This window comes from Solea solea, chromosome 18 (genome assembly GCF_958295425.1).
Source record: "Solea solea chromosome 18, fSolSol10.1, whole genome shotgun sequence".
Lineage (NCBI taxonomy): Eukaryota > Metazoa > Chordata > Actinopteri > Pleuronectiformes > Soleidae > Solea > Solea solea.
This window is the reverse complement of record NC_081151.1, coordinates 4,730,320-4,754,693: the sequence shown is the minus strand read 5'-3', so window position 1 is coordinate 4,754,693 and position 24,374 is coordinate 4,730,320. Positions and strand designations below refer to the sequence as shown.

The following is a 24,374-nucleotide window of genomic DNA, read 5'->3' as shown; positions in this document are numbered from 1 at the left end:
GGTTCAGTTGTCAGTCATTCAAAAACACACACATCTGCCACAACAGTAAAATCAGTTACTGGTGTAGCTCCTGCTAAACTTTAAATATTTGTTGTGTTTATATGTTATATGCAGTAAGACCGCATATAAAGTTGTTAAAAGCAACTCAATTTAGCACACTATTATTTGGAAACTAACTAGTATTTTTAACCCAGTAGTCACAGGTCCTTCAAGGTGTAACTAAACCCCTAACCACCTGTTTTCAGGCAAAAGCTGGTGTATATGGGTATCTAAGTAAGGAATTAGCGTCAGCACACAGGGTTTAGTTACATTTTAATGACTTGGCATTTCACCAAATGAGACCCTAATTGTTTACAGTGTGTATAAACTCTAAACATCAGAAGAGCACATTGTTCCTGGTGTATGCACGACTCTCTTACCTCTGGACGTCATTGACCAGCTGGGTCTGCAACAGCAGGTCTCTTTTGGGAAGCAAGTAATCACAGATAAGGTTCTGATTGGTTCGCACTGCTACGCCGTTACACACACAGAGTGAGCAGAGCACATCCAAAATCTGAAAAAGACAAGAGGAGACACCAGAGTGGAAAACAGGCAATGATATCATGAGGAAGAGCACAAACCTCCATAACTAATCACACTTGAACCCTGAAAATGACCCTGTAGCACTTCAGAAAATGCTGGGCATAATTATCTCACTGTCCTATAGATGTTGTCTGTTCAGGCAACGACTGCTTAATTACTCTGAGAAAACATCCAGCGTCCAATTATATCCCTTTGATGTTCAGTTGGGGAGCTCAGTCGAGGGTGACAAGCCTTGACGAGCATCTTTTCTCTAGCGTTGGTCCTTTTTGCCCGTTCCTGTGGCAAAGTGATACGACATTTAAGTTGATTTATGACGCAGGACAGCTGACTGCTCGTTCCTGATCTAATTTCACTGGAAAGCATATTGATTCGTGTGATGCGGACGCGCTGCAACTAAAACCCTCGGGGTTGCTTGCTTCTGTCAGGGATAGAAGTTTGTCTGCCGGTATAAGGTAAGCGAAAAGAATTAGTAGTTAAAGAGGAGAAGCGGTGACAAACAGGCCCATAGGGAACTGTTATGGAAATTAATGTACAGCCCATGAACCACTTTGGGGAGCCTAATGAGGAAAAAAAACTGGAGACAGGCAGAATCTGTGTCAACCTCATTAAGTAAAGTATAATTTCTGACAACAACCAAGTGATTTGTGATATTCCACTTAATGGAACTGACATTTAAGAAAAATGCACTAAATTATGCACAAGATGAATCACATGTGTGTCATTGTGTAATATCACGGCAATGCTGGTCATTATTAACGCTTTCACTGTAGCCGCACAACCTGCTGCTCACCTTGTGGTTGCGTCCGTGCTTATAGAGCAGAGATATAATGGACTTGATGTGTCCTCGCTGGATGATGTTGAGGGCCTCCGGGCTCTCAATTAGAATGCAGTGCAGGACTTCCAGGATGCCTGCACAGCCACAATTGTGTCAATTAAAGAACGTCCACAGTGAGAAAAGACAACACAGAAAACACTCGCCAAAGACACGTGTTAGGAAACAATCTATTTTTACATAACCATGTTGACATCACCTGGAGTTGACATTTATGTCTTTTCTCAGTCAGAGAAAATGCACCGTCTCGCATTAGGCTGTCTTACTGGGCTCTTAAGAGTGTGTGAGAGAATGACAATAAGATTACCCGAGGACGACTCCAGTCTCTCCAGCTTGCTCACCAGCCAGTCCAAGTTGTTGGAGAACTGGGTGCAGTTGTTTCTGTTCCCTCGGATTAGCGCCGCTGCAGGACAGGAGGACAGTGCAAAGATGGGTGCGCTGTTATTCACAAAGCAACCAACCGTCACCCAAAAAATCTACACTGTGAACGCACATCAAAGGCCTATAAGCGGGAGCTGTGTTACTTTCACTCCCTTAGAAATGCAAATTTCAAAGATGCCCGAGAAACTGACGCAACAGGGAACGACACAAGGGGAAAAAACAGGATGGATGATTTTCCATAAACATAGCTATTAATAAGACATTTTGTACTGACTTATTTACCAGCCAATTTTGATCAATAAAAAATAAATAAAATAAAAGCATAAACACGTGCAAAAGAACACATCCGCATGTGTACTAGCACAAAAGACGTGGTCACTGTTCACAGACGGACAGACGGACAGAAAAAAAAGGCATCCTAAATCCACTTAGCACTGCGCAGGAGCAGGTGTGCGGAGGAGGGAATGGAGGAAGGGAGAGACGTGGATGGACCTCTAATGGGAGCTGGAAGGTGAAATCGGTGTAAATAAGAATCTGAAGGACACACTTGGAGGGCAGGGCAGAGGGGCTGCAGCATGACAACAAGACAACAAGACAGACGCACATCACATGCAGGCTATCAAAATGATTGCCTCCAAAATGTGACACATCCAAAACATGACCGCAAGAAATTCTCATCTACACACTTGTTCTTGGCTCAGCAAAGCATTTTTTATGCCATAAGCGAGGGGGGCATATTCAAGGGGGGTTTGGGGGAACTGCGTTTGTCAGATGCATAACAGCAGGATTTCCATATTAAGCTGGAGAGCAAAACAAATATACATTTATATTGTTCCCTGCCAGGTCATTTTTAGTGATACTTCAATATCTGACAGAGCATAATCTGCCAGGAAAGAAGGAGGTTAAAGCGAGTTTGAAAAGGCTGACTGATGACATTGTGTGTGTGTGGGAAAATAAAACGCACGGCAAGGAGCGAGTAAACACGAGAGAAAACGGCAAAGACAGTGATGAACATTGACACACAGTGGTCAAGAGGCCATCTGGTCAGTTGGGGACACCCACGTTTTTGTGTGCGTGTTGACTGATTTTGCTGTGCCCCCCCCTGGAAGCTTTTGCCCAACAATGAGAGAATGTTTGTGAGTATTACAGATGTGGAGGGGAGCGTTTACGATGTGTGCACATGTGTGTTATTTGTTAGGCTGTTTGAATTCTGTTAGCCTCAAAATGAAATCCTTCGGGGTGAGACATCTGTAAATACCAGGTCACCAGTGAGTTGCCCCACACTTGCAGCTCCTTCATCCTGAAATTATCCTGAGGAATCTTGTCTAAGTGATTGATTACAGTGAGGAATTTTGTGTGTGTGTGAGATTGTACTTGTTATCTCTTTAGGACCTTCTGGAATAAACATTGACCTTGTCAGGACCTGTAGTCCTCATTGGGTCCAAATAAAGCAGAATCTGATTTCTGAAACTGCTGATGTTTGAGTGTGTTCTAGTATGGGCATCTTTGTGAGAATAAACATAAACTATAAAGGGAGTGAGGATATTTTGGCTGGTCCTCAGGTTCTGTCAGGGTTTTTTGAGGGTTAGAGTTAGAATTGGGTTTAGGTTAAGGGGCTAGGGAAGTCGTCCTCCCTAAGATATAAAAACAAGTTTGAGTTTGTGTGTATATATGTGTGTGTGATAAGATTCTCACCGAGCAGCTCATACAGCAGGTTCAGTATATCTTTCCAGGCTGCTCCGGCCTCGGACCCGGCACACTCCCCAAAGTGGGCAGCACTGTTGTACACGTTCAGACGGTCGATACAGTTGGACACCAGCGTCAGCATGCCCTTGGAAATACACAAAGGCGCAACTTCAGATTAAAATGTATTCATTCAAGCACAAACGTAACGTGAAAAGTAATGTGGGACATCATTAACGCAGCCCCGTGGCACACCTAGTGTCCCCCATTTGGTGGCTGTGATGTGATCTATACTACAGAGAAATATCCATAGTGATCAGATACTCTGTGTGTTAAATGGAGGGTGTGAAATGTGAAAAATATACATTTTCAGATGATTTACAATACCAAGGCAGGAAAACTCACTGGTCAGCAGAGCGCAGTGACAAATTGACCTTCTAAATGTAAATTAGTATTAGGGCTGGGATAGCAATGTGCTATTTTGGTGTATTAACTTGGTGAGACAGATAAATGGTGTAAGATGAACGGCTGGATCATGCATGATTTTGAAATAGTGATGATTATTTTATGATTCCACTTAATTCAATCACGTTTATGTATGTTGGCCTGAGGATATGGTGACACGGTGTTGTAGCCTGTGAGGATTAGGAAGAGTTTGGATAGTGGCTATCGCAGGGCCCCCCCTTCAGTGAGGCAGCTGACATTTTTGTAATTGATGAAAGCAATTTGGGTCCGAGACGCTTAGCAGAAAGCTTCAGTGCACTCGTGCCAGCCTCGGGAAAACTTATAGCACCAAAACTGCTGATACCTTCCAACGCAGTGCTTCCCTACAAAGTAGCATTGAAATGCACCGAAAAAAGAACCAAGTGATTTTTTGTACTTTGTCTTTTGCAGTGTTGTCATTGCTCTTGGCTCACTCCTCACTCATATTCAGTCCTTTCAATCACAGCCCTTCACTCTGGGTTTAACATTTTTGCTGCAGTGCAGAACCACTCGCACTCTTATGAACTGAACTATCATGGACTATGAGTGACTGCGTCGTTCTAGACGGTGGTACTCACTTCCTGCTTGAATAGGTTCTGTCGGTTCTTGAGTGAGCGCAGCTTGATCTGCCTCTCTTCGTGCTCCAGCTCAGCGTCGGGGAGCTGGAAATAGGTGATGAGGTCGTTGAGAGTTTGGAGCACCTCCTCGACCGGCAAGGCAACCAGTGTCCGGTTCTTGACACCCAGACAGTCCAGGTCTCTGGGAGGGCAAGACAGAACCAGCACAGGGACACATCAGTATTCACAAGAACACCCCTCATTTAGATGCATCATCAGTCCCCACTGACGTCTGTGATCTTGTGCTGCATTCAACATTTAATTTCTGGTGCGAATGCTGTAATTGGGAGGCTGAGATGACTAACGTGATGTTTAGCCCACAGGTTCATCCATGCTGAAATAGTGATTTCTGCTTGCGTGCTAAAAATAGCTCTTGTTGTACGCTTGGGAGGGGTGTGGGTAGAAGTATGTGTCACGGCCGCAGGGGAGCCTGATAGACTCTCACGTGTTTTCCCGACATGAGTGCCACTGAGCTCAACCCAGGGGAACAACGGGCCATTTGATGACAAATAAGAACAGAGGAAGCCTCCGCTCATTTTTTTTTTTCCCAGCCGGCTGTGTGACATGCATGATAGCCCCCCCCCCCCACCCGACCCTACTCAGTCGAAACACACGTGCCAAGAACTCTCCAATGTGTGTGTGCACAGTCTGCGGGGACGCTATATCATTATACGTCTGAGAGTCTATAGAGGTTTTCAGATTTAGGCTCCAGCTATAATTTAATGATGAGGTGACTTCCGAGGGACTCTTGTTAAATCATCTGTATTAACTCCGCCATCTCTAATGTGGCTCGTCTGTGACTTCACCAAAGACTGGATAATAAAGTGGCTAATTGGACAATATATGTCGTGGCGTTCACCAAGCGAGGGAACGCGCAGCATTTATTCCATTCCACGAACCTGATGAATCGGTTAAAGAGTAAAGTTGTGTTGCGGATGATGCGTGCGGCACGGGACTCCTCATGCTGACAGCGCTGCAGGGTCAAGCCGTCATCCATGTGACCTTCAGAGTGTAGGCACGCCTTGAGACCAAACGACAAAAATGAGAATGAGAAACAGTGTGAGACGAGTGCTAGGAGGTGATGACGAGTGGGGGGGGGGGGGTGTTTTAATGAGGACTAAAACTAAGCCATAATGTCTGGAACACAGGTGCTGACACTACAGGCTATCTGGCCGCATTTACATGGAGGACACATTGTCAAACACATTACCACAGACACACCTCTATCACATTATCACTCCTGTCACAGTAGCCAAGGGACAAGGTTTATATTTAGTCTAGGGAGACATAAAAAACTAACAGACAGTCATTTTAACTCAATCAGCTCATTACCCTGAAAGTAATTATGTGCTCTAAGGAATCTCATTCATTTGTTAATCTTATTTGTTTTTCTGTCCGCTTTGCATTTTAAGTGGAAGATGATAAAAAACGGTGTGTGCTATGGGTTCTGCCGCCGCTCACTCGTCTCTTGAGGGGACCCAGACGGGCCGATTTGACATCAGGTGCCTGATAGGAGAGCCAGAGTCCCGTGGCCATGTGCGTGATGAAGCAGAGCGAGTCCCCGTATTTGATCTCCGCCACCCCCATGCCCTCGATGTCTCTCTTGGGGCTCTGCTCCAGCTTCTCCTGCACAAGGGGGTGAAGAGACAATGAACATGTCCAAGCTGTCGCTGTGAAAGGAGCACACACACACACACACACACACACACAGTACAGAATGTGCGCACAAAGAAAGACGCTGCACGCAGATCTGTTCAAAATCAAACCACCAACCAAAACGTCATCTGCTGTTTAAGGCTGCAGCCAACACAGCGACTGTATTTGTTCTGCTATTAGGATGAATGCAAACCATGATAAATGACTTCACTTTAATTCTACAATACACGCTTTACATCAACAATGAAAGGGTCACTAATTTGCTCACAATCAGAGGCTATATCTTGAACTCCATTACACAGAGTACAGCTAAATGGTTGCTTCACTGAGAGGCAGCAGGATCAGCAAAATTAACCTAAATGGCGAAGCTTTCATTGAATAACTCTTGCAATTCTCGTTGTCCTTGACTAAAGAAAATTCTGATTTTTTTTTCAGTCCCAAGATAGTGGGTAATACATTTGTACACGATGAGAAAAGATAGTGTGTAACGCCTTCACAGCGGCATATAATGGCGGTTGATTTGGTGTGAAACCAGTCACCTTGAGAAAAAGCAGGCAGTCAAGTGCATACATCCATGTGTGATTGTGCCTTTGTATCTGTGTGTGTGTGTGTGTGTGTCCTTGCCTTAGACGCTCTGAAGCAGAAGGCTGTGGCGACAGTGTCGGACTTCTCCCGATCCTGCAGCACCAGCCCTCTGTCGTCAGTCAGAGCCAGATAGTGACCAGTGGTCAGATGCCGCAGGCGAATAGCCTGGCCCCAGCGAATGTGGCTCCCACTCCAGCTGCTCAAGGTCAAAATGAGGGCACATGTGCAAAAGGATACACTGAGAAATGCATTTCATAAAGACTAATTAGCTGATATAAACACAACACACTACAAGTGAGCTGAAATCATTTCGTTAATCTAATCAGCTCGCTTTTATTTCACTCGGATTAAATACCTGACAGAGATAGAGAGAGGGTCAGAGGGAAGAAGGAAGAGCAGAGGAGGAAAAAACAAGGGAGATGCCAGAGTGCTGCGTTAAATCAAAGGAGGGGTAGAGAGGAAAAGAACAATGGGTGTAGAGAAAGAGAAAAATGGCAAGACTGCAGACAGTGTGAAATAGGGAAAAAAAAAAAGGAGAATGATGGGAAATGAAAAATAGTGAAAGGAACGGAACAGATACCAGGTCATGTGAAAAATAACCCACCTGATTCTGAGTGGCTCCAGCCTCCACAAGGACCTGGCCTTGGCGCCGGCTTTACCCGTCTCATAGTTGACTATCCTGGGGATGCCAGAGGAGCGTGAGTGGGTGATCTGTCTGTGGATGCTTTCGATATCTAATCACCACTGATACTCTTTAAGGTCATCCATTCCTCGCTTAGAAGGGCAACACTTGTTTACCCTCATTTGTCATCGTGATATTCACGATGAGGATGTTCAACTCAGACACGCACACGATCACAGACAGACACACACAGACAGGATCTGTATTTACTCTACAGATTTCATCCTTCAAACAGAGACACGTGTGCCCCGATAACTCAGAGCTACTATGTTTATCGGTGATAAGGGTGACTGGGTCCAAAGATAAAGGGGGGCCGCTCATCTCCCCCCCCCTCCCCACGCTGACAGCCTGGAGTGTGTTTGATCTGCGCCATAAAAATATAAGACCCCTGAAGAACCACGCTGCTTCTGCTGGATCTCAAGGACAAGTCTGGGAGAAAAGTCAAAGCTGGAAATTAATATCTAGTCCTGCCCCCATATTTGCCATTCACTGTTCTAAAAATAGACTCTGTCGCTCTCTTTCTCCCTCTCTCACAGTGTATGTGTGTGTGTGTGAGGGCCTTGTCCGCTGTTTTGACCCACTTCCAGCCCATTGTGTTACAACTCTGTGACCTACCTTACCTGTGTTGGCACTAACTTTTGATACTGTTGATAAAAATAATTCAGCCACTACTCTGGCGTCCTGGAGAGCTGCGTGTTACACCACTCACGGGAACCGTTGTGAAATCACACGGCCGCTAAAGTGCCACACGTAACTCACCGGTCACTGAGCTCGTCATGTGCTACATGCCGACACATCAATGCTGCAGTGTAATCGAGTTTGTTTGTGTTTCAAAACCTTTGCTGCTCTTCACTCTGGTCCGACCCCGGGATGGTGAGTACTTCGTCGTGTCCGTGGAACATCCGCAACACATGACCGCCAAGCAAGTAGCCTATTGGGAAAGGAAAAAACAGAGGATTTTTGATATGCTGAATCATGACATGGCTTTTTGTTGTGGGATATTTGTCATCTCAACCTGCAAACTGCAACTATCTAGATCACAAAAGTGGGTCATGGATATATGGAGCAGTTTTGCATTTTAGGTTTTCTGAGAGAAGAAGAAAGAGCTTTGGATACAATCCTCCAGTTATGTGAATTATACACATGCACAAGTGTAATTCTTTGAATTTGATCACTTAAATAAAAGGTACAATAAATCTCTGGGGGCTTTTAAAACAATGAAAAGATTTGTGGGTTCATTTATGAGTCTCTACCTTCCTCTATGTTGCTGCCGGAGCAGATAGGATGGACGTTCCACAGGGTTTGCATGAAGGAAGCATCCACCTGGATATTGCCATTGGAGATGGATAAGTGCTGCCAGACACAAGGAAAGATTGAATATTTATATAACATCCATTTAAGTTACAGTACATGGACTTAAGTGTCAAAGGTTGTCTGTTTAAAATTGATTTTAGCTGCATTTTTGTGTTACATAAAAGAAAAGAATCTATCACCACAAACATGTCCCATAATGACTAATTTAAGAAGTCTGTGTTGTCGAATCTCTCGACACGGGCATGACAACAAATACACATTGTCTCTTGGGACGGATCAAATGATTCAAGATGAAAATTTAGCAAACGGTTTGAAACACTCGGTGGAAAACTCTCGGTTATCACTGAGTGATGAGGGAAAGATAAAGCTGACTAGCAGATGGATGTCTAGGGATTTATACCATCTGGGAGGCTGCACTGATGTGCATGTGTGTGCCGTGTGTGTGTGTGTGTGTTGTCCACAGTGTTTATGTGACAGAAATAATTTGGCAGCTGTTCATCGTCTTTTGCTTCAGGTGCTGCCTGTCCCCCACACACCACTTTGTGGGTGACGTACGAACGTGCTGACATTGGCGACTGTAAGGTCATCTGGTCGTGACCCTCGAGGTGGTGACTGTAACCATTATTCATAGTTTTATTATTATTATATTCACTCTCACACTGACACCTACAGTCAATTTCGAGTGACCAGTTCACCTCTGCATGCTTTTTCGACTGTGGGAGGAAGCCAGAGAATCCGGAGAAAACTCCCACACAAAAGGTGGAGAACATGCAAACACTCCATGCAGAAAGGCCCTTGTTTGGACCTGGTTCTTTTTACTGCAAAGGCAACAGCACTAAGCCCCCGTGTGGCCCCTTAGAGGATAATAATAAACTTATTTTATATATTTTTTCACATCGGTGGAAGCAGAGTTGATACTCTCGTACTAAGACCTCTACACTATGCAAACACACACACATCTGAGCTGCAGTGTCAATATGAAACAACACAAAATAAACTTACAAGATATCGCTCTGAGGACACACTGACAAGGATGAGGTCATCACCAATGCGCACTTTCTCTCCTTCCGATCTCTGTTTGGAGGCAGGGTGGATTGTCCACCAACAGGCCTCCCCTAATCGCACAGAAAATCATATACATGAACGACACATATGCACTGTCTCTGTATTCTGTAATTACTAATAATGTAATAAAAGAGCCAGAGTGGGCTGAAATGACAACCTGGGCTAATTTGAAAGCACCATGGCAACAATGCATTTAAGTAATCTTGAGTTGACTGTTCATCGAGAGCAAAAACGTGATGAATTAAATTATAATAGAGATGAGAAGTAATGTCCAGGTATCGTGACAGGGAACAAATGAGCAGCAAAGATGTAATCATCACTGGAAAAAAAAAAAAAATCAAAACACAACACTACATGTGCTACATGCGCTACACAGGGAACATTAACTGACACAGTGAAATTCTAACATGAACAAACGTGGTACAGGGAGGACGATAGTGACAAAGGGCCAGATGCAGAGACAGTGAGAAGAAAAGAAGAGGAAGATAAAAGCAAACTGGATCAGAGCTTTTTTCTTTTTTACCTGTTGAGTCTTCCTGTAGGCCGACATCAAAAGACAGCTTATCAGTCTGTGACCTTGATGTCTTCAAACAGGCCAGGTACTGTGGTCAACGCACAACAAAAACCATATGAGACAGAGCTGCAACACACTTATCAAGCCCCACACATGCTCCTCTGCAGGTGACCCTTGCTAGCGCTGGTAATGATGCTTAAGTCCAATGCTTAAGTGTTCAATCTCTTACCATGGAGCTAAAAGAATGTCGCAGGAGGATGGCATGTCCGTACAGTAGCGTCTTGTGTCCGCCACTCTGTGCTGCCTAGAAAAATCAATACACACACACAAAAAAAATGCACACAAACACACGGTTACGTTACGGCTCAGGCTCCAGACACAAGAGCTCCTTCCAACTGCCTCAATCTACACCCCGACCTCTGGGACTGAATGTTGACCTTGGCAAGGAGCAACGCGCTGACAACGATGACCTCAAGCTTCAGACACATAATCTCCTGAGCAGGGTTTGAGGTTCCATCTCACCAATGAAGACATGCAATTTGAACTGTCACAGGAGATGGTGTTTCTGGCACCTGTATCCCTGAGTGAAAACAGGATACCGGGTCATCTTTCCACCACTCCGACGGCAGGAATGTGGGAAGGATGCGCTACTACGGTCCGTTGCAATGTCAACATTAGCAAGGGGAGACTCCATCATTGATGGGGTTCAGTTAAGATGCAGGAAGGGGATTGAATGATATCTCTACCCGTCGAGATGCAGAAGGGATTTGTTGTCTTTTACTACTACTCACCTTCCTTATCAGCCTCTAGGAAGCATTCAAGTGAAAAAGAGTGTCGTTATTTAAAACTACTGTTGTTCGAGCCTTTTCCTGTCCTTTATTTTATCCATGAAACTCCTCGGGGCCAAATGTGATTAACAAAAAGTCTTGTTTTTGACAGGGATTTGGGAAAGTGTTTGGCATTTACAAGACAATGTAAATGCCAAGATGGCACAAGATTAAGATATTATGTCTGAAATGATGCCAAACAACTTTGTTTAACCATAAATATGTTAAATAGAAACTACAAGCACTACAAGATACTAATGATATTCTGTTTACAAAATATCGTGGCAACCCTTCCATACACATCCTCTCTTTCTTTCTCTTTTATTGCATTTCCTTTCTCTTACTCTATCCCCTGCCTCGTTATTGGCTGCTGGGACAATAGCCAAATTGTGTTTTGATGCAGTTGTGTCGCGCAAACTGCTGCACCAGCTTCCAAACTTCTTTTGTGCTTCTGGGTACTGCTGCACGCTGGCTGGGGTACTGAGATTAATGCAGCGAGGCACATCCAGCTGCAGTCACCACAACCAATAAAACCCACATCCCCTGCTCACTTCGTTATCCCGTGACTGAGAAGAGCAGTGCACAGATCGGGCACAGCGAGGGTCTTTTTGTGTCTCATATCAGTGATTCAGCACACCTTCACAAACCGTATTACACTTGGCTCAATTAACCATAGAGGGGAAGATTATCGGATCAAGGACATGAGAGGAAAAAAACAAAAACGGGCTATGAACTGGGGTCCTGCTGTTGACCACAAGTGACATCCTTTTAACCGTATAAAGACTTGACATTTAGCAGGACACAGGCTCCTGATCTGTGAGCCCTGCGTTGTATGCGTGCATGGCTGCGGTGTTGCGGCTTCTCTCAATAAAAGGCTGTGAGAAGAAGAGCCACAAGCTAATAACACCGAGCTGAAAGACAAAGAGGTGGCAGCAACCACAGGAGAAACACGAGCACATCAGACGTCGGCAGAGCAGCTCTGTCTTTTTGACAGACTGAGTTCATCATGCCAAATCAAATGGGTCAGTACTTTTTGGATGAGATGAGAGGTGTTCTCTTTCGGAAGCTGAGCTAAATGGAGTTTGGCATTTACACTAGCAATGAGTGTGGTGTCTCTACAGGTCCTCCCTGTGTGTGTGTGTGTGTTTCTGTGCCTTCTAGCTAAAACAGCATGGGTTTCCAGCTTCAGCCACTGTCGATTGATAAGCCCATCTGTTCAATGATGTATTGATTTCAGAGACTCGCAAGACATTTTCAACCTCCATTTCCCCTTTAACGGCGCTTCCGCTGGTGACTTTCAGCACAGATTGAATGGTGAGTAGATACACAAGATCGAAAACTGATAAATACGAATAGTATGAATGCACTGTGGGTCCGATCCGAGCCACCATCTAAGGGTGTCTGAGATATTTGCCTAAATCCTTGTCCACAGTACAACTGGAAAAACAATTTAGTTATATAGTAACACACTTTGTACACTTGTTACTTGTTAATGACCTTAAAAGGTGCTGGTGCAAGGGTGATGAGGTTGATCCATTTGAGCTTTAATTTAGCATTTCATTTTTGAAACCCCCTTTTTCTCTGCTGCAGCTCATAATTCCCTGCCGTGTAGCTCTTATGCTTCCCACAACAGCGATGGAACCAATGGTTTTGACTTTCCTCATTATGCAGCTCCAGCTCTGACACATCCATTTACCTCAGAAGTCACATATGAGCACTAACAACAGACGATTTATGGAAATCCTCACTGTGATCAACGTGTCTTCAAAAGGTTCAAAGATTCCATGTAATGCTGAGACTGTATTTGCTTTCATTTAACTAAATCACTCATGATCACGTCCTGTCTCAGTCAAGAAATCTTGCTCTCAGCCGTTTGCATCATCTCATAGTGTCCAGCTAAAGATGAGTAGAAGAGGCTACTGCGACAAATGAAAGCTAATCCTGTGAGGCGGGTGAAACAATTGATACTGTGATGAATATCCATCTAAAACCCCCGAGGATGAGACTAATAGTTAATCTGACGCTAATCCAGCATCAGTGCCGCTCTAGTTCTCCAGCAGTGGAAGTTGAGATGTGCGAGAGCTGATATTTGTGAGAAACCTTATTGGCGAAGTCTATACCAAACTCAATTTGTCTCTGTCAGCTATGCCGGAGCTCAAACACAATCTACTCACCCAGTGTTCACAAAAAAATCTATATGTTTATTTGCATTTGCATAAACCAGGATTCCTACAGTTCCGATGCAAAGACTATCGGATGATAACATGCTATAGTAGACAAACAGAACTAGCTCAGAGGAGGTATTGTGTCTGATCTACTGTGTCATGCATTATGGCTGAATTGAGAATGTTATGAGTGATGAACATACCCATCGATCCGGGCCGCAAGTCTATCATGCAGAGGATGGAGATTATACACAGAAAGTAGAAGATAAAGAAAAGACGGGAGAGTTAAACATCTTGTCACAACAATGAGGAAGAGAGGGAAACACACTTGCAAGAAGATGACTGAAACAGGAGCAGAGAATACAATGATGAATGAGTGTTGATTACAAATTCAGCTACATTGTATTGATTATATGCAGATTCCCTCCACCGAACTCTCCTTTTTACTTTTATTATAACGTTAACTGGAAAAAAAATGTGTGTTGTCAGCTTTTCTCCTTTAGGTTTTTGGATGTAGATAAATGATGCTGCTTTCCTTAGAGGCTTGGGCTAAAGTGCCTGGTGCACTTCTGATACAGCAACATTAATGTCAAAGTATTCCCTTCACTATCTCTGCCAAGAAGGATATTTTGTGCCCCATATGTGTGTCTGTGCAGCATAACTCAGGACGTATTTTGATGACATTTTCTGCACGTTATGGTCCAAGGAAAAGGATATTAGATTTTTGTAGTGATCCACATATGGAAACTAAGCTTTCTTGGCAAGGGCTTCAGTGTTCTGTGTGCGTTCATGATATCACAATATTATGATAAGGTCACTATTATAGGCATATTATGCTTATTGACCTCTATATAGTAACAAAATAGTGACTTAATTGAAATGTTAAATACTTAATGTTTTAAATAGGAATACAGACCATTGACATACAGTACATGTACGTGACACAGGGATGATTTATGTAGAGCTGAAGTGTGGAAGTGCGCGTGTGCGTGCGTGCGTGTGTGCGTGCGTGGTAGTGTGTAGCATCACTCACCCCTTCACTGTTCTGTCCACTCTTAGCCAGCATCTCCTGAAGGGCCCGCACCGACAGAGACTGCTCCAGCACAAACGTGCAGATGCACAGGTCTGGAGGAACATACTGCAACAACACAAAAGTGGGTCTCAGATTAAAAACAACATATATATCAATCAATCAGTCAAACTGTCAAGTGCTTGACATAATAAGGCAAGGACCTCAGGCTGGACAAAGAGCCAAACACCACCGCTATAAGGTGCCTGGACCACGCCATGCAGCCACCTTTTTAGATTTTTTGAAAATAGAAAATCTAAAACAAGATAAAAAAAAAAAAAGGGGACATTAGTTAAAAGCCAAATTATTAAAGAAGAAAATCAATCGTAATGACTGCAGCTTTAAATGGGTGCTTTGCAATAGTGGACAGCTGGAACCTAAAGGTACAGTCTTTCACCTAAATTTATTGTTAAGACTGGAAGCAGGGTGAAACAACTGGACAACTTATTGCTTTTTACTTTGTTTAGCCTGCATAAAAAGTGCAAACACTACATTGTTAACGTTTCAAAAGGTTCTATGAGCCTTGGTTGTTTGTTTCAACCCTTTTCCAGCTGCTAAACTAAGCTAGCTGAAGGCTAGCGCTAAACTAAGCTAGCTGAAGGCTAGCGCTAAGCTAAGCTAGCTTCATGTTTTGTTCTTGGAAAGAGGGATAGTTCGACTTTTTACTATCACATTTTCCAAGACAAGAAGGACAAATTGGACACTTACCATTATTATTTGGCATATTGTCTTTTCTTATCAAGTGTAGGACAAGTAAAGCATCTGTATGCTGTGGCACGTGTGCTGTGCAACATTCAAGTGAGCATTTGACAGCAGCTGCTTCAGAAAAGTGTCACCTACCAATGATGACCCTTTGTTATTGGTACAATTGGTACTTGTCCATCAAAACTCATTTTGATTTAATGGGTTTAACATAAGGTTAAAACCTTTACATTAAATGAAAAAAATAAAATAAAACTCTCTCCCTGAATCCATTGGGATATAATGAATAGATGCCCACTTGCACTTGAACTAAGTTTGCTTTAATGGAGTGAGCAAGTACATTCATTAAAAGGTACTTCATGAGCAGATCAAGAGCTCTATGGTCAGTGTGTGCTCAAGCCTTGGACAGAGAATGATTAGAAAAATAATTGCCTCCTAAAACCGGGGCAGCACCAGGACAACACTTGAGAGGATAGGGAAACATCACTGGCAGAATGGGGGAAGCGAGGATGCAGATAGTGTTGGATACGGCTACAAGATTAATGACAGTGACCAAAACAACTTCCCTGGCCTCCTTACTCAACACCTCAACTCCTCCATAACTGGACCAACTCACACAGGTGAATATAACCTCATTTGCAAACTTTACACAACACAGTTAGAACATATCCCGGTGTAACAGTCACAACATTTAGACACCAACTTTAATGGTTTGTTTATTATGAAAGACAGTAAATCAAGCTTTTCTTGTCCAAACATATACAGTTGCTGGTTAAAGTCAGTTTAAAGCAGCTTGGCCATGCCCTGGTTTACTACCATTCCTGTGTTGCGGGAATGAGTGTGTAGCTAAAGGATGGGCCGGGATAGATTGCATCTCTATTTCTGTCTCCCGAGACAGGGTTGGGACAATACAGCTCCTCTGCAGCTTAATTGGAAGAGCGGCTAAAATCATTAAGTGAAGCCATACAGAAATGATGAAACAAACACTTTGCATACAATATATCAATGGGTCACTCAGTTTCTTAATTCACAAAAAAAGAATCATTCCAAACAGGGGACACAATATTGAGTCACTGACAGGCGAGATTTGCCTGTCGTAGATCAACCATTGGCATTTAACCTGTTATACTTTAAATCAACCTCATCCTCTCGTCCTGGTTCTGTGCCCCATCGCTAGTATTTCACCAAATCATTCAGTCGTCCAGGCCTATTCCTAAATTGCCATGTTGGGCTTTTTCTACCTCTATGTCGTCGGTTGATGCCTTTTCATAAAAACAGCAGGCAATGAAGACAAAGTGCTCGACAGGGAGAGCATCCACCATGCCTGTCAGGTATAATTACCATCCAATATAGGGTGAAAACCTCCCCTCCCTCTGCGCCCAATACCCCACCCAGCCTTCCCCACCACAGACAGAACTCCATTGTAAGAAGGGGGGGTTGTTGAAAGGAGAGAATGCATTGAGCAGGGGAATCTATGGCGTCATGTAAAAATAATCTCATTCCTTTTTACTCTGTGAGCCATCTCTCCCGTGTTTTCCCTGCATCCCTGAAAAGAGCATCTGTGTCTCATTAAACACACTGCATTTGCCTGGTGTCATAGTGTGAGGGAAATTAATCTCAGGTTAATATTAAGGGATTATGGTTCCTTATTGTTGATTAAAAAGTCAAAATTGCAGATGAGCAGCAGAGCAGCAGGAGCCGGTGACAGATGACTCAGATCCTCTCCAACAGCCAACAGGGTTGAGGATGTTGCTGAATCTGGATTAGTTTCTCTGGTCTGGCTGTGGCAGCCCACATTGATTACACTGGCCAACAATTAAAATGAAGTCATTAAAACTTTGCACTTAGTAGCAAAAACACAACCGCTCAGCTGCAATAAAGCTGCGTTGTTCATAAAACGATCCATCAAACGTGCTCGTAATTTCAGGGGAAGGATCATCTGAGGGTGTCAGAATTGTCCCTGAACCGAGAAAAACACAACAAGGTGACTTAGGTGGATGTGACCTGTTGTGTGTGCAGATTATGTAATTGCAGCAAGATTATTTTTGATCAAAGAGCTGAGCAGATTCATCCAACAGCAGTGACGTGCGTCTCCATTCTGCAGTGAATGTTTTCCAGATCGGTGAACATCAAAGTCAGTCAGTCAGTCAGTCTATATGCACCTACCTTTGCCTCAGATGTGGGCTCCAAGTAACACAGCCTGTTGCCCAGACCCTCAGCGGCCAGGCAGAACTTGCGATTCTCCTTCTGGATGCAGGCCACGCACTGGAGCACCACTTCGTCATCCTGTCAAAACAAAATTGATTTCAGTCTTTATGTCTGTGAGTGTGTGTGCGTCACACGCTGAGAGAGAGCGAACCCATCCAAACGCTGCTTCAAAACATCACCATTATAACCACCGTTACTGAAATTGTGATCGTGATTATCAGCATCTTCGTATTAAACAAACACGGCTGTTGAGGAGGTGGGTGGGGGGGGTTGGGCTTCCTCTGCGATCAAACGCACAACCATGGCTGATCCCTTTGAGTCAAACCAATCTCCTCCGGGGCTGTTTACTCTGTTTATGTGGCATAAATGAGGATAAGGTAATTGACTTCAATGTTTATATGTACATTAAAAGTAAATAATGGCCTCTGGAAATGAATGCATTTATGCATGTGAAAGAGAAAATGACTTGACTGATGCTGCATTAGTAAATATGTGTGAAATTGTATTTAAGTAATTATTATCTGCAGTCATACTAGCATTCTAAACACCGCTTATGTAACATCACAACAAGAAGATAAATGCTGTAAATATTTTACACCAGCTGTAGAAAATATGAATAAAATGTATTTTTTAATCAAAGGCAGGTGTCATAACTGCAACTGTGTGTCTGCAGTTTGCATTTAGCAGCTAAAAACAAACATCTGATGCTGCTGCTGCTGCTACCGTTGTGCATTTGGGTGTATTGTGTTTATAGTGTTGGCTTTGTAAACGCTGAATTGGGCATAGTTAGCCTCGGCGATGGCAGCAGCGCAAGCGGAAATCTGCTGATACGGGCTGCCGTGGGACGCGGGGTTGGTGGGGGAGCTCTGCTGCACAATGGCCAGCTGCATTATTAAATGTGAGAAGAATTGTGCTGAGAGCAGAGTGCAGCAGCAGCAGCAGCAGTAGCAGCAGTAGCGGCAGTAGTTACGGAGAGGCACTCAATTATGGTGCAGCATGATGCAAGTGAGAAACAGAGGACAAGTTGAGGGATAATAATCATTTGTTGTTTGTTTATTTTTTTTTCTAATATGACAATTCATCAAAATGCATGCACGTCATCACCACAATCATGTGTGTCTCTAATCTGATGCTAATTTAATCTAGTCTGACTTTTGGAGCACATTGTCAGCCTCGGGCTAAGGCTTTTACTTGTGTGCTGTCTGCTATGATGTTACAGGCACATCCCCAACTGAGATGAGACTTTACCATGCTATGGACAAGTCTGTCGACTGCACGACTGTGAAAGTGTCAAAATAACTCCGCGTCAAAATAGCAGTTTGACGTACAGGTCTGGAGCGTTCAGCCACACTACAGCTGTTTCAGTTGTCATTATGTAACCATGGCAACAGAGCAAAAAAAAAATGTGCGTCCCGAGCCAGAAAAATATGCACGAAAGTGTGAGGATTCTTCTTCTTACAATAATCATACAAGAATATGACGTTTTACATTGACAAACACATAAATTATGATATTTTACCAGGAGTAAAACACGTACAGTATATTGGGAAGCAGATGGACTTGAGACAATACTGACCGCGGGAACTAATTCATTCCCTTTGTATAATGCTAATGGCTTTGGATCAATACGAGAAACTGGGATGCAGACTGAAATGAATAGCCCTCTATGGCAAATCGTCACTGGACTGCGTCGTAACATGTAATCACTCGGTCTTGATGCTGAGAGAGCAGGTGACAGCATCGATCCACACGCAACATTCTCACCTGTCTCGGTGCCAGGATGTACATGTTGCACACAGGCGTACACACACACACACACACACACGCACACACACATGCAACTCTTTAATTAGAGCGGCCAACTCATGTCTCTGACTTTATCCAGCCCACAACTGGCCTCATTACCCCCCATCTAACCCCCACACTTAAGTTCAATTAAGCATCTGACATTCTCTCTCTGTCTCTTCCTGCATCTGTCGCCAGATTCTCCTTCTCTGACTGCTGCAGGAGTGGAGGGGCTGCCACACACCACTATCAATCATTCATAGACCGAAAGACGATGTGATGCCAGGAAGAAAAGGAAGAAAATGTACTCTCCCCAGTTCAGGATGGGTACGTTTACAAAATCTGAAGACGGCGTCAGACCTGAGGGGATTTCGGCATCTGCATGGTACGTGCACTGTCCACACAGAAACAACACGTTAATTATATAACAGCATTGTTTCAAACTGTAAACAATATCCCCCAGTTGTTGTTAATACTTCATAAGAAGGGAAGTTGAGCAATTATGATTTACTCTGAATATCCAGTGAGATATTTGATGTTAGAGAATAAGTTGTCTGACAACTGGCCAACTTATTGATTTTGCCACACTGCTGCCGAGGCTGAGAACCCCCTCAGAATAGAAGCTAAGAATGCAGCTCTTTTTTGATGTCAATAAAGAAAGCATCATTCTTTCAACTGCCTGTGAATTGAGTCTCCAAGGGCACCGTGGAATTGAATTGTACTGTACTGATTATACTCCCCGTCTCACATGCTCTCACTCTCATCGCTCAGTTCTGTGTAAATCCGTGCATTTTTCATCTCCACTGTGTATATGTGTGTGCGTGTGTGTGTGCACTACAACAATAGCGTAAAACTCTACCATGCTCCTCTGAGGCTCGTGTGAGCGACGCTATAGCATATCAATGAGCGAACAGCTCTGCTCTCTTCCTTGCTCTCAGCCAATCATGATCTGCTGAGGCACGAGTGGGAATAATGGCATTGGAGGAGACTTTTCCATAGTGACAGTTAGGAAAGCCAGCGCTCTCCTTCACTGAGCGAAGCTGTAAGGATGGTTTGAGCTGTACATGAATTCAGGCAGAGGTCACACGAGCTCCTTCTCCTGTAGAACAAACTGGAGTTGGAGATGGTAAAGCACCATTTCAGACTTTAGAGACATGTAATGGCTCATCAAAGCTCATGAGAGGAATTCCTCGCATGAAAGGGGTTATTTTTAAAATGGGTGCTGCTGCACAGCTCTGAATCAGAGAGCAAAGGAAGCTCTGTTTCCTCTTATTCCTCTAACATTTACATTTCATGACTAAATGTCCGCTAGAACTCTATAAACTATTGCTCTCTATGGGGAAACAGAATAGCTTTCGCTCACTGTGGTGAGCAAGACGATGACTGGATAAATGCATCGAAAAAAAAGTCACCAGGGAAGCTTTATGTATAAATAACCGGGATGCCTGAAATGAGCTTCCCCCTCATTCAGGAATCCAGCCCTCCAACAAAGAGAAAACTTGGAAGTGACTTTCTTCCTCTTAAGCAGTAAAGCATCTCAGGAAACTGGAGCATCTCTGCCTTTTGTTTGAAGACACATCTACAGCACGGGAAACAGACTCTTACCACCCTATTATACCCCGAGCAGGACAGTGCACATTTGGCAATGCCTTCTTAAGCACATCCTGGAGGTGCTGCACTAACCACTGCAAAGCTGGAACCAAAAATAACAACAACAACAACGATGACGACGACGACAACGAACCAACGAGCCAGAGCAGGAGATGAAAAGCGCAAATCACCAAATCTGCAATAAAACAGAATGGTTTCTGTTTTCCACCTCCCTGCCTGGGTGTGATGCCTGTGTCGCTCCAATATCTCCCACGAGGCTCGTATTGCCACTGGTTGCACTGTTACACCAAACTCACACTCATCATGACATTAGCATTTTTTTTTCTTTCATGTAACACGCTCCACCTCAGCGTTTGAGCTTCGGTGCTGCAGAGAAAACAACACACACACACACACACACACACACACCACATGATACACTCTCCCAGAGGACAGGAACAACACGACGAGTGTTTCCTGTCTAAACCCATGAAGGATTGGTTTTCCGTGATGCTGTGGTGGCACCCGATAGAGCAACAGGCCCTGCGTTCATAAATAAAGGTGTGCGCATGAGGCTAAATTGCACCCAAAACCTGGTGTGTGTGTGTGTGTATAAATATCTAGTTCATAAAAAAAAAAGACAATCACACCTTCCATTAAGAAGGTGTGAAGGTGTAAGTATATCCCATCAAAGTGAAGACTTGTGGTGATAAAAATTAAGATTCCACTGCCGTAGCTGCAGCAGCTTTGTGCTCGGATTTGCTCTCTCTTGAACCGATGCCAAGGAATCTGGTGATTCAACAGCAAATTGATTTGAGGGTGGCACCGAGTGGCCCTTAGGGAGAGGGTTGAAAGGTATAGAACACCGCAAAGGAAAGGAAAAGGAAAGGAAAGGGGTAGATGGAATATCAATGGGAAAAGGCCCTACACAGAAGCAAACTGCAGCAGAACACAACACCTGTCTCCGTATGACACGATCGTACGGTGGAGCCGGGTAATAAGTCTCCATCATCCCTATAGGGCCCTGCTGCCAGTCAACGAAATGTACAGAGGCTGGCTCACACACTGTGACTTTGTTCTGGACAGAGTGAAACAGATGGTCAGTCACCGCAGAACAAAGTGCAGCTGGGCAGCAGTTTTACCCCCCGCGAGTTACACTCTTCCACCTTGTCTTTGTCCTCTTACATCCAAAGACCCGGTTTTTCCCAGGAGAGGAGACGAGAGAGGAAACAAGGGAGGAGAGGAGAGGAGAGAAGAGGAGAGGAGAGGAGAGGAGAGGAGAGGAGAGGAGAGGAGGTTGTTCAAGTCATCAATGAATCCTCTTGCTTATGTTAATATTATGCATACACCTTATTTAAGAGGAGCACAAGTGTATAGGGACATACCACCTTCCTTTCTAACCATTATTTAACTGAAAAGGAAGTTTAATCTCTCTGTGAAGGATCACAATCCAGGTAGATTAAATCATTTGACGTACACCCACCGTGAGATCTGAGATGAACATGACGTGAACAAATGTTTTTTGTAAGTGCAGATTTAACTCGATTAAAGCTTCAGATAAAACACCAAGGTTGGATACAGTAGTGCGACAGGCATTTGGGACACTGAGAGGGTACGAAAAGGCACCGGTTGCTTTCAATAGCGATGGATTATTTATTCTGGTGGAGATACTATCCTCACTGGTTTTAGTGTTCCTGTGATTCACAGACTTGCAGCTGAATACGCACACTCACTTGTGCTGCTGTGACATCAGCGGAGATGGAAAGAGAAATACAGAGAAGAAGTTTGGCTATAGAAGAGCAAGTGTTTTTCTCTTCTCTCATGACTCAGTGTTGCTGTGTAAAAGCCGGGACGTGCTAATGCTCATGTGACAGAGTGCTGAACCTGCTGCTCCCACAGCCCAGATAAGGACGACAGAGAGAGAGAGAGAGAGGCATACAGAGCCGCAGAGATCCCGGCAAAGATCCACCACGCCAGGTGACATCTGTTAAAATCTCAACCTCCTGTAAAGGCTCTTCTGAGGCTGCAGCACATGACAGCTTTACATCAAATGTGTGCAGCTGAATCCTGAAAATAACACCAACGCTCTGGAGTATAGATCTAATCTGTAGTGCTTTAACAGTCCCATCCATGTTTGTTCCACATTTGGACCCTAACTGGACCATGGACGCATTACCAAAAACAACTATCAATCTCCATCCTTGATCTAACGCTTCAATCGGTGGTCTCGCCGCTCATATTTTCATTTATTTCCAGCCACTGCCCCACTATCAACAGCAATTGCCACGTCTCTTTCCCGCTCCCTGTCTGTCACTTGCACAGAGGCACACAGAAGCACACAGACAGGGGACAATCCTGTACGGTCAGAAAATGACACCAAAGCACTGGAAAATAATCTAATCTTCAGTGGCTCAATGGTTCCATCCATATTCGTAGCTCCCTGTCCCAGGTTGTTTGTAAACCTAACCTCTATAACAGTCACGTGGCACATATTGGCACGTCAGACCCCGACAGTCTAATCACGGTATGCAATCCAATTACCCGATCACCATACCCTCAAACGACACACAGCCATGAGCCATGTGCACCGGGCGGGTACATCCATCTTGAAGATTGGACAAGTACGGCAATCACTGTGAGCCCAAATAGCTCGGGGTGAAAAATGGCTGCAACCTAAATGACACAGAGCATACGTAGCTGCTGTTCGCTTCACAATATAGGAGCACATTAAAGTGTAGATTTACGAAAAAAGTCAGAGTCCATGAAGAATGAGGGCTGCTGTACAGGTCAGCCTGAAGAGGCCGTACCATGTGGTCTATGTGCTGATTTATCTTAAAACGCAGAAACTGCAATACGCTAATTAAACTCATGACAGAATTGCATCATGTTTATGTATTTTGGCAAGTGTCAGACAACATTAGCCATGTATCTGTTTTGCACAACGAGTCATTCTGACATTACACAGACTTTGTTCTAGGGCTCTGACAGAGAGTAGTCCATTAACTGTCTGCTTCGACTGATGCAGACACACACAGCTCCTCCGGCTAATGTAAGTTCAGGGTTGAAGTTCATGTGGACAACAATGTGCTGCTCTGCCTCAATGATGTGGGAAAGATTTGCCTCATGCTTGTAGAGTAGCAGTTGAGTTGCTTAACCCTTTAACACCTAAGCCTCAAAATATCCAAATTTTAACCATAAAAGTGTCAGAAAATGTCCTGTGAGTAAGCGTTTTTGCCCCTTTTTCCAGAATAACTTTCAATATCTGGCAGTTATTTACAAATGATTGCATTTTAAAATAGTGTATTAACAATTTGAAATGGAGACAAATATTTTGTTGTACATAAACACCAGATTGTGCGTGTTAAATTTGAATAGTATAAAACATATTTAAAATACCATTTTTTAATCACAAAATAACAGGCGTTTTTTCCAACTCTCCTCTCTGGTGACAAAGATGGCGATTCGCTGGCTTCCTGGGCTTCCACGGGTGACATTACCGTAATAACCACACGTTGGCTTTGACGTGCAACTTCTTGGCTTTCTTGGCACAAACGTTTGCATAATTAAGGTAATGTAAAGTGCGCTCGCGTCGACGTGTCATCTGCGACACGCTCTGAGGGTTAAATGGTCCAAT

The 24,374-nt window shown here is 43.9% G+C and overlaps 1 protein-coding gene across 17 annotated transcripts in view; it reads right to left on the bottom strand.

Moving 5' to 3' along the window:
• Positions 1–24,374, bottom strand: part of LOC131445330 (ryanodine receptor 3-like) — an 89,851-nt gene that overhangs the window by 53,300 nt on the left and 12,177 nt on the right. For 11 of the 17 annotated variants that reach the window (XM_058616327.1, XM_058616319.1, XM_058616329.1 and 8 more), the window contains exons 2-19: positions 17,324–17,443; positions 14,420–14,524; positions 13,590–13,610; positions 11,186–11,200; positions 10,624–10,698; positions 10,404–10,482; positions 9,818–9,930; positions 8,755–8,854; positions 8,339–8,432; positions 7,424–7,498; positions 6,859–7,015; positions 6,040–6,204; positions 5,478–5,599; positions 4,540–4,720; positions 3,491–3,626; positions 1,722–1,817; positions 1,373–1,491; positions 420–553 (exon numbers count right to left, since the gene is read on the bottom strand). In XM_058616327.1, the coding sequence (XP_058472310.1) occupies positions 420–553; positions 1,373–1,491; positions 1,722–1,817; positions 3,491–3,626; positions 4,540–4,720; positions 5,478–5,599; positions 6,040–6,204; positions 6,859–7,015; positions 7,424–7,498; positions 8,339–8,432; positions 8,755–8,854; positions 9,818–9,930; positions 10,404–10,482; positions 10,624–10,698; positions 11,186–11,200; positions 13,590–13,610; positions 14,420–14,524; positions 17,324–17,443 (1,907 nt within the window). The remainder of the gene's footprint in view (positions 1–419; positions 554–1,372; positions 1,492–1,721; positions 1,818–3,490; positions 3,627–4,539; positions 4,721–5,477; positions 5,600–6,039; positions 6,205–6,858; positions 7,016–7,423; positions 7,499–8,338; positions 8,433–8,754; positions 8,855–9,817; positions 9,931–10,403; positions 10,483–10,623; positions 10,699–11,185; positions 11,201–13,589; positions 13,611–14,419; positions 14,525–17,323; positions 17,444–24,374) is intronic. The other 6 variants (XM_058616325.1, XM_058616334.1, XM_058616333.1 and 3 more) reach the window with 2 other exon arrangements.